Below are 10,696 nucleotides of genomic sequence, written 5' to 3'. Positions count from 1 at the left end.
GCCTCGCGCATTTTGGTTTTCTATTAATTTGTGATATCTCTCTGCAACTTGCAATTGCTTTTTTTTTTGATGCGCAATTGCAAAAGAGCAACCGATAGAAAACCAGTGGCAAATGGCAATCTTCAAACAATTTAATGGCTTTTGTACTTATTACATACCTATTATAGATTCGAAATAACTTTTTTCGGTGACAGCCATTTACTTTACTAAAATCTAGCAGTTTATCTAGTAAAACCCAGGTTCTAACCTCCTTACTGATAAAAAAGATACAGAGTGAATGAGCTTATACAATGTGTGTACCATGTTTCAAGTAAATTTTTCAATGTATCAAAGAAGGACAAAACATTGCATAGCGTATCCGCTTAGTGTTCATACTTTATAGTTACACAGACGAACGATACTTGTCGACGTTGCCGTTCGTCTTTCGTTAATAATTTAATTAGTAAGAGAGTTACGCCCCTATCATTAGTCGTTTTCTTGAGATTGTTTCCACTTGACTCAACCTTAATCCTCGAAAATGACCTTTTATTGAACAAACGACATATCAACGACAATCTCGAGGACTAATGATACGGCCGTTAGTGTAAGGTTCAACACACCACGAGCATGCTCAATGGGCGGCAGACGCCTAGACGGTAGACAGGACTAGTGGTTGTCCATATACTGGAGGTCGGACAGCAGCAGCACTGTCGCCGGCAGCGGTCGCGGCTGCGGCGACAGCACCGTCAGCGTCTGTCGCTCCGTGTCCACTGACGTGCTGAAAACAAAAGGTTACTTTAGTCCCAATGTCAGGGAACTCTTGTTGTATTTGATGCAAGGAAGTAAGATCAGTGTTTTAGGCTGGTATAAATAGTCAGTACTTAAGATGCGACCCGGTCTCAAGACACGATTCGGCTCTTCGATTGGTCCAAATTTTGACAGCCAACCAATCACAGAGCCTGAACCGTGTCTTGAGACCGAGATGCATCTTGAGTACTGACTATTTATACCGGCCTTAGACCCAATTTCACCAACCTCTGTTTGTTAAATCCTAACAAGGCATTACTTAACGGACCTTGGAAAATTAAACAGACTGTTAAAATACTTATGTCCCACAGTAAAAATTTAACAGCGGATTAGTAAATACAACGTTAAGTGAACAACGAGTGAATAATATTCAATTCGTTCGTTCTTGTTATAAGGCGACGAAATTGCAATGTACAAGTTTAATACGACATGTTGGCTGCAATGTGTCATTTTCACCTTATTCGTCATATACCTAGGGGAATAGAGAAACAAAGGCCTGAATAAGAGAGATGTCACTATCAGTAACACTGCATGGTAAAAAGAGAAGTGTGATACATGACAGCAGCACTCTTTTTTTGACGTCCAGTCGGCACGTGCCGCACGTTGACAATTTAATCTCATAGAAATCATGTTCAATCATGCTTGTGTAAGTGTATATGTACACATATTTTTACACACAGATAAAACCAATTTCGGTTTCGTTTGAAAGCTCGAGATTGTTGCTCTACTTCGCTAGGTATATTAACTTTATGGGTTACGCCAACTGTTTAAGCAACTTGTTGGTGGCGTTGCCATGGCATTACATGATTTGGACATGCGCAATAAAAGGTCTTGTGGCGCATGCGCCGAAAATAGAGACAATTCTGATATTTACCTCTATTTCTTTCGAACAAGATGCAAAATGCAAAAGCGTTATTTGGGGCTTTTACGTTTCATAGATTCGGGTGTTTCCGTGATTACGACAATTTGCGAAGATTGATGTAATCACGGAAATGATGCGCATTATTAATTTTGGAGTACTGTAATTAATGTTCCACTCTGAGTGCGGCATGCAGTAAGACATTTAAAATGTTGCCTATAAAATAATTGTTAAAGCAGTTTTTAATGTGAGTGTGTGCTGTAAATTGTAATTTAGGGGTACACTTACACGCAAACAAATCCGGCGAGATTACAGTGCAGGACGTGGTCGTCTGGTGCGGGGGCGAAGGACACGGCGAGCAGGCGGTGCGCGAGCGCGGCGGACGGCGGCACCGCCACCAGCCGCGTGAGCGCGTCCGCCGCACGCATGCCCAGCGGCAAACACGAGTCCGGCAGGGACGGGGCGCCCACCTGCATGTTAATTGATCGTCAGACTTGCATGACGTGTTGCACACCATTATCCAAGTAATCTATGCTACTCCATATCAGTTTTGTGAGTGTGGCTGAGGCCTACCCGAATGTCTCTATCTAAATAATCCATGTTAATATTATAAATGCGAAATGTCTGCCTTATCCATCTTCAAGCTTTGATGTGCTGCATCAGTTTGGAATTTGGTATGGAGATACTTTGACTCCTCGATAAGGACATGCGAAACTACTAAATATATTTTATTTAACGATTAAATTATAAATTGATTTATTTTGTCTGGAATATATCCTACCTTATAGATTTTCAGGTCACTGAATTTAACATCAAATGAATGTGGATAGTAGGGTGTTCTTTTGCCGTAAAAGTATTCCCTTATTCTCGAGTCACGCGCCTCGGCTCGCTGCGTTGACGACCTCTCAACAACCTAAAAATACAGTTGTTAATAGGAAATAAAATACACATATTTTTAACAATATTCAATCTACCATTGTTTACTTACCCCTCCACTCTTTGGTAAATACACAACTTTGACAAACTTAGGCATGTCTCGTTTGAGTTCATTGTATAGTCTTTCATTATCCAGCACTAAAATAACATCTACCTGAAACATTACAGCACACAGATTGAAGAAAAATTTACAAATTTCCATTATAGCTATTTACAGATGTGTTAAAATAAAAAAATCGGCCAAGTGCGAGTTGGACTCGTCCATGAAGGGTTCCGCAGCAGCAAAAAGGTTTATTTTTATGACATTAAAAGGTTTTTGATTTATTTTTATATTTCAGTTGATTTAATTAAAGTTAAATTAAGGTTTAACACTTATGACATATAAAAAACTACTTGCTAGATCTCGTTCAAACTAATTTTCGTTGGTAGTTTTTATAGTAATGTATATTATATATTTTTGTAGACTTATCATGCTTCTACTATAGAATTTAGGGGGGGCACACATTTTACCACTTTAAAACAGTCTCTCTCGCAAACTATTCAGGTTAGAAAAAAATCATGTTAGAAACCCCATAGATACCCCACACGCATAGGTTATATCAGGGGTCACCAAATGGCGGACCGCGGTCCGCATCCGGACCGCCGACCTATTGTGTGCGGACCAAGCATTTTCAAAGATAGCTTCGTTTAAAATAAATTGCGGTCTCGATGAACATCTCCAGGATTAAATTCCAATAGCTTACACCAATTTCACTCCTAACATCGGAGAGATAATTAGCTACAAAAATTGACACTTTTTTTCATTGATTTGTAAACTTTACATAATATTTTTTTGTAATGTGTGGTCATTTTATTTCTTAAAATGGACCCCGAGCGAAACTAATTGGTGACCCCTGGGTTATATCATGGGGACCCCTAAAATTTTTAATAATTTTTCCATTTTTGTATCAAAATCATAATGCGGTTCACAGACTACATCTACTTACTTTAAAAAAAACCTGACATACAGACGGACAGACAGACAAACATTACAAATCCATAAGGGTTCCGATTTTTGCCATTTGGCTACGGAACCCTAAAAACGTTATAAAAGCAAGATAGAAAAGAAGGTCTCATATTTTATTCATTTCATTAGTTATAATGCAACAAGATGGTTACCTCAAATGCCTGTGCAGCATGCGTCAACACTTTGTACCCTGCACCCTTGATCCAACCACATGTATTTATTATCACACCTGATGAGGAAGCTGAAAAGATTTAAATTCTTACTTAAACATTACTTAAAAGTTTAAACGTTATAAAATATGTATTTTGAAAAGGCTTTCTTTGAAATGTGATGAAAAGGATAACTTTTAATTGGTAACATGAAGAGCTACCTTAGGCAGCATTAGCATTTACAACTATATCACATCAATAATATAAACCACAAACCTTTTTTGTTATTCTCACACCTCTCAGTAATAACTTCTGCTAGCCTTGAAACAATAGTGTTGTAGAGCTCTAAGTTATCATTGGGTGAAGTATGCCCAAAGTGGTACACCAAAGGTGCCTGCTGACTAAAACCTTCCTCTATTGATGCTGGTCGCTCAACTAATAATGCACCTAGAATAAACATTTTTATCACATATATTTTTAAGTGTATGAACAGTAGTCAAACGCTAAAATTAGAGGTAGATTAACATACCTACACAATCACTACATATTATAAAACAAAGTCGCTTTTTTCTCCTCATGTCCCTTTGTTCCCTTTAATCTTTAAAACTATGCAACAGATTTTGATGCAGTTTTCTTTAATAGACAGAGTGATTAAAGAGGAAGGTTCATAAGTTTAAAAACATGAAATAGTGGAGCAATACTGTTATTTTTGGGGTTTCTAATGTGATGTCGTAAATAATTTCATTTTTTTCTACTAACATATTTTAATGTGATGTCGTAAATAGCAAACACAGGCTGAACCCTACGAGATTTATCAAAATAATGTACAAAGTATTGTACTTTGTACATTATTTTGATGTACAAAGGTCTACAGAAAACTCCCTGATGATGTATGTCTATCTCTCATGGATATCCCACAATAACATTTTTTTGTCATTTACTTTTAACTACAAATAATGGCAAATTTTCAAAGCGATTTCAACCAATACGGCATTAATCCTATTCCAATTAAATATTTTAAATACATTATTGATTTAATAAAGATCTATATGGCCCTTTACAGCATATGATTTGAATGAATATTTTTGAAGATATTATTACAGATTTTAAAAATTGCGGGACATAGCTTTTGCGGCGCTACCACGGGTAGTAATGAATATAAATCAAAACTATCTCATGAATCAATTTTAATAATTTTTTCAGTGAGTGACATAGGCTATATATATTTTATACCTGTGCGAAGCCGGGCAGGTCGCTAGTTTTTTTAATATAAAACAGACTTACCAATTGTTCCAGGAACACTTATGTGTCCTTGTCCCACATCCAGGTCCACAAATATAGGTCTTCTGCCCATCCTGACTGCATAGTTGAGAAGGATTTTTGTTAAGGTAGACTTGCCAACATCACCCGGTCCAACTACCATAGTTACGGGTCCTCTGGTATTCTCCTGCTCAGCAGCAACCCTTTGTTGTTCTAATGCTGCATGAACATTCAAATATACTACCTATAATGATATCAGAAAAGTCTTGTAACATGATAATATAACATGTATAGGAACTGGATACACAACCTGAAAGGCGAATGCCCAAAAGTGGTACCAATTTGTCTCATGCTTCAATATGAAAATATAATAGTACTTAATTCTTTTTCGAATTTTTCAACGTAATTTCACGCCAGGAATCCAATATTTGAACTGTAAGTATAATCCATACTAATATTATAAATGCGAAAGTATCTCTGTCTGTCTGTCTGTCTGTCTTGCTTTCACGCCAAAACTACTGAACCGATTGCAATGAAATTTTGTATACAGTTATTCTAGAGTCTGAGAAAGGACATAGGCTACATTTTGATGTGGGAAAATATCTTATTTCCATGAAAATATCGATGAAAATGAATTCGCATTGCGCGTGGCCAGCGCTCATCCCGGGGGTCCTGGGTTCGAGTCCCGCAGACGGAACAAAAAGTTTTCAATGTTCCTGGGTCTTGGATGTGTATTAAAATAAAATTTCAAAAATCTTAAACATATTTTATGTATAATATTATAAAAAATCCAGAAATATATCGATGCAATGAACATTTTAGTTCTAATACGATTCAGCAGATGGCGTTTTATTTTTTACTTTATTGTAACATAGAATTAATCATACTTATTAGTTAGTATGTTTTTGTTTATAGTTTTTAATACGTTAGAATATTATGTTTAATAATATTATCACTTGGTATAATAATAATCAATCTATCTTATCTTATAGAACTCCTACTGCATTTCTAATATATGTGACAAGTTGACAACAGAAGGCGCTCTAAAATAAAGGAGTTCGAGTGTACCGTGTTGGCCTATATTCCATCCAGAAAATATATCAATGCAATCAACATTTTAATTCTAATATATGAAAACAGATGGCGTTTTATTTTTTACTTTATTATTGTAACAGAACTAATCATACCTACTTTACTATATAATATTGTTTTTATTCATAACTAGCTGTTGCCCGCGACATCGTCTGCGTGGACTTTAGTTAATAGTTTATAGCGCGCGGTGTCAACAAAATTTGTGTCAAATTTAAAAACTTTTTAAAACCCTGGTAAGTGGTACCCCTCTTAGGGCCGCGCTACACCGGAATGGCAGCGCTGAAAGTGCTCGCCTCGCATGGCAGCGCCATTCCGGTGTAGCGCGGCCCTTAATTAATCAAAATACCCAAAAACAGCTGTGCAGTGTGCACATAATCTATACTAATATTATAAATGCGAAAGTATCTCTGTCTGTCTGTCAGTCTCGCTTTCACGCCAAACGCCAAAAGTATCTCTGTCTGTCTGTCTGTCTGTCTGTCTGTCTGTCTGTCTGTCTGTCAGTCTCGCTTTCACGCCAAACGCCAAAACTTCCGAACCGATTGTAATGAAATTTTGTATTTTAAGGCTTTAGACTATCTGAGTCTAAAGCCTGAGAAAGGACATAGGCTACTTTTTTACTGGAAAAAAGGGTTGTAAGGGGGTGAAAATGCGTAAATTTGTTTAGTTCCAACAATTTATAATAGATGGCGCCGTGCGTCTTCTACATCGCGCTGACGCTTGCTCAAAAGTCTTTCTATAAGACGTGGTATCATCTTACATTTAAGTTTCGATTTTTTTCGATTGTTATATCTATTCTACGGTATTAAATAACTCAGTACTTTATCTGTGCAGTGACGTAACCTTAAATCTATCAATGATAAATAGTTTATGGGTAAAGTTGTGTAATTGGAGGGCTAAATAAGCTTTAAAATTTGGCATAAAATATAAAGTTTAATATAAAAAAATGAAATACTTATTGTGTGCACACTGCACAGCTGTATTGATTTAAGGGGTACCAGGGTTTTTTTATAAAAGCTTTTGACACCAATTTTGTTGACATCGCGCGCTATAAACTGAAGTCCACGCGGACGAAGTCGCGGGCAACAGCTAGTTTAAAAAGCAATTATTATTGCAATCGTTATAAATAGGGTTCCGTTACCCGTACCATTATAGAGCAAAATTAGGCCATAAATTGTATTTTTTGTATGGGAAATTTTATTATTAAATATTAAAGTAAACATATAATTAACGATTTTGTGAAAAATTCCTGTTGTCATTATTAATATAGAGCAAAAAAGGCCAAAAAACACATTTGTGGTATGGGAAATTAAATATTAATTTTTATTTGTTTTTTTTTATGAAATAAGGGGGCAAACAAGCAAACGGGTCACCTGATGGAAAGCAACTTCCGTCGCCCATGGACACTCGTAGCATCAGAAGAGCTGCTGGTGCGTTGCCGGCCTTTTAAGAGGGAATAGGGTAATAGGGGAGGGTAGGGATGGGAAGGGAACTCACTCGGCGAAACACAGCGCAAGCACTGTTTCACGCCGGTTTTCTGTGAGAACGTGGTATTTCTCCGGTGGAGCCGGCCCATTCGTGCCGAAGATGGCTCTCCCACGTATAAATTTTTCTTATTTGTTGTTATAGGGGCAACAGATATACATAATCTGTGAAAATTTCAAATCTGTAGCTATTACCTTTCTTGAGTTACAGTCTGAAGACACACAGACAACGAAGTCTTAGTAATAGGGTCCCGCTTTTACCCTTTGCGTACGGAACCCTAAAAAACCAGCCAAGTGCGAGTTGGACTCACCTATGAAGGGTTCCGCAGCAGCAATAAGGTTTATTTCTATGAAACTACATAAAAGGTTTTTGGTTTATTTTTATATTTCAGTTGATTTAATGAAAGTTAAATGAAGGTTTACAATTTATGACGTAAAAAAAAACTACTAACTAGATATTATCTCGTTCGTGTTTTTTTTTTCATTTTCTTGTCGGACTGACTATTTAACTCAATATATTTGTCGGACAAGTTGATATAAGCATTGAGAATAACATTATCTATCATTGGTATTTTTGTCCAAAAGTTAGTTTTGTAAGAAAGTTCGAAAACGCAGCAGCGCCGAAATTTTTCGCATGGAAAAGTTTGTCGGACTCATCGTAAACAAGGCACTCACAAAGTGGTAAATTTGTGTGTATCAGAAAAAAGTTAGTTCCGTGTACTGGGGACTATTGTGTTACTGATTAATTATTATTGTTCTTAGAATAATTAAGCCCTTTGTGTAATTGCCCTTTTTTCCTTTTGTTTAAAATAACAACTGTGTTTTTGTTAATGTTATAATAAAGCCGCTGGACGTTTAATGCATATATATTATGTATTTGTTATGACAATGTTTGGATAAAATAAAAATACATTGTTTGTTTTATTTTTGACTCCAGTCAACAGCATGCTCCTTGTGAGTATAGTATTCCTTGACACTTGACAGCATGAGCATAAGCCCAATAGCACACACGACCAGGTCGTTCAGCCATCGAGGTAGATACCTTAGTATGAAACTGCCATAGACCAGGCTCGCACTTGGCCACGAAGCAGAAACACCATACTTTCGATGGCTGCTAGTGCGCTATTGCCTTTTGGGCTATGTGTCCATTGTGAAAAGTATTGCGACTAAAATGTTACTTACATATTACTAATATAAGCATTGAGAATAACATTATCTATCATTGGTATTTTTGTCCAAAAGTTAGTTTTGTAAGAAAGTTCGAAAACGCAGCAGCGCCGAAATTTTTCGCATGGAAAAGTTTGTCGGACTCATCGTAAACAAGGCACTCACAAAGTGGTAAATTTGTGTGTATCAGAAAAAAGTTAGTTCCGTGTACTGGGGACTATTGTGTTACTGATTAATTATTATTGTTCTTAGAATAATTAAGCCCTTTGTGTAATTGCCCTTTTTTCCTTTTGTTTAAAATAACAACTGTGTTTTTGTTAATGTTATAATAAAGCCGCTGGACGTTTAATGCATATATATTATGTATTTGTTATGACAATGTTTGGATAAAATAAAAATACATTGTTTGTTTTATTTTTGACTCCAGTCAACAGCATGCTCCTTGTGAGTATAGTATTCCTTGACACTTGACAGCATGAGCATAAGCCCAATAGCACACACGACCAGGTCGTTCAGCCATCGAGGTAGATACCTTAGTATGAAACTGCCATAGACCAGGCTCGCACTTGGCCACGAAGCAGAAACACCATACTTTCGATGGCTGCTAGTGCGCTATTGCCTTTTGGGCTATGTGTCCATTGTGAAAAGTATTGCGACTAAAATGTTACTTACATATTATAATATTAAAAATTATAAATTGCCCCTAGATATAAGCGCCTTACTCTGTTTTTAGAGCAATAACATTCGCTTGTGTATGACCTGTCAATAAAATAGATGCTTTGAAGATTTTGAGGTTATTTTAGATTTTATCAAATTACTCTGAAACCACAGTTTGTTTACAAAGATATTTTTATAGGAGCTAATATGATAATTATAGACTCTAAAAAACCAAGTTTGGTTGTGAAGCAAAATGGTACAGGGTTCCATATATTTTTGGGCATTCTCCTTTACAAAATTCCTTTATTTGAATCAGTGGACAGGAGAAGACTGGAGAAGAAGAGAGCATAAGAAAATATACTTGATATTTTAGATTTTGGGGAATAATACTATTCATACCATTGGAGTTTCCTTAGCTACATAGCTAACTTCGGTCCGACCGCGCAGCTCGACGGTGCATCCGTGCCACGTAAAAACTGCTACTTTTGCTCCAGTGTGGAATTCATATGGCTTGGCTTTTACGAGCTCCGTCCCGAACAACTCTGCATAACCACTTTTAACCTGAATAAACGACAGAACCCATGCAGTATTATTAACAATAAACAAGGAATTTAAAGGAATATAAATATTTACCTCCAAAACAACTTTCTCGTTTTTGGACTCAACCTCAAACCTTAATTCGGAATCTGGTTCTAACTTAAATTCTTGCAACTGAACCTCAGTCATTTTATAAATATGTTAACTCATTAATAATAAAACCAATAATCAGAAAATGCTGCTTTTATTGTAAGTAATTCAAGAAGTATAAATTTAGCCAAAGTTCCGTCGCTTTGACATTTGCTTTTGTTTTGACTCAGTGTTGCCAGACGGCCAACTCGGTTTCTCCCCAAGTGTTCCCCGAAATCCCCCCAAAATTCGGGATTTCAAGAAAAATCCCCCCACAAATTATAAAAAAAAATTTTGTTCATTATGAATGGGAATTTCACAAATGGATACGATGAATCTACACTATTTCTGCAATAGCGTCCAATCTTTATAGAATCAGCATCTTCGCGAGCTCCTTGATCATTTTTATGGTTCCGTAAGTCGTAACCAAAGGGTAAAAACGGGCGCATAGTACTTAGATTTCGCCGTCTGTTTCCAGATTTTTTCCTCCAACAATCCCCCCAAAAAATTGTTCCCCCCAATTTTCCCCCCATCACCTAAAAAAACCCCCAAATTTGGCGGGATTCCCCCCAATCTGGCATCACTGTTTTGACTTCCTGCTTCCAGTTTAAAATAAAGTACTCTGTGGTTTTGACAT

At 36.7% G+C, this 10,696-nt stretch overlaps 1 protein-coding gene across 1 annotated transcript; it reads right to left on the bottom strand.

Moving 5' to 3' along the window:
- Positions 1–27: 27 nt before the first annotated feature.
- Positions 28–10,197, bottom strand: LOC121725836 (protein CLP1 homolog). Its single transcript, XM_042112948.1, has 9 exons — positions 10,027–10,197; positions 9,793–9,954; positions 5,021–5,240; positions 4,013–4,183; positions 3,740–3,828; positions 2,634–2,735; positions 2,427–2,558; positions 1,934–2,115; positions 28–757 (listed from the first exon to the last, which is right to left on the bottom strand). Exons 1-9 carry the CDS (start codon positions 10,117–10,119, stop codon positions 646–648), a joined length of 1,263 nt encoding a protein of 420 aa, XP_041968882.1. The 5' UTR covers positions 10,120–10,197; the 3' UTR covers positions 28–645.
- Between the last annotated feature and the right edge of the window lie 499 nt (positions 10,198–10,696).

Source organism: Aricia agestis, chromosome 4, assembly GCF_905147365.1.
Source record: "Aricia agestis chromosome 4, ilAriAges1.1, whole genome shotgun sequence".
NCBI lineage: Eukaryota > Metazoa > Arthropoda > Insecta > Lepidoptera > Lycaenidae > Aricia > Aricia agestis.
The sequence above is the reverse complement of the archived record's forward strand: the minus strand, read 5'-3'. Positions and strand labels throughout refer to the sequence as shown.

Excerpts from the sequence above, each read along its gene's own strand:
- LOC121725836 (XM_042112948.1), bottom strand. The coding sequence starts at position 10,119 with ATGACTGAGGTTCAGTTGCAAGAATTTAAGTTAGAACCAGATTCCGAA. Across the intron at positions 4,184-5,020 it reads AAGTGTTCCTGGAACAATTG|GTGCATTATTAGTTGAGCGA; the intron begins GTAAGTCTGTTT and ends TGTTTATTCTAG. Across the intron at positions 3,829-4,012 it reads GTGTGAGAATAACAAAAAAG|CTTCCTCATCAGGTGTGATA; the intron begins GTTTGTGGTTTA and ends AAATCTTTTCAG.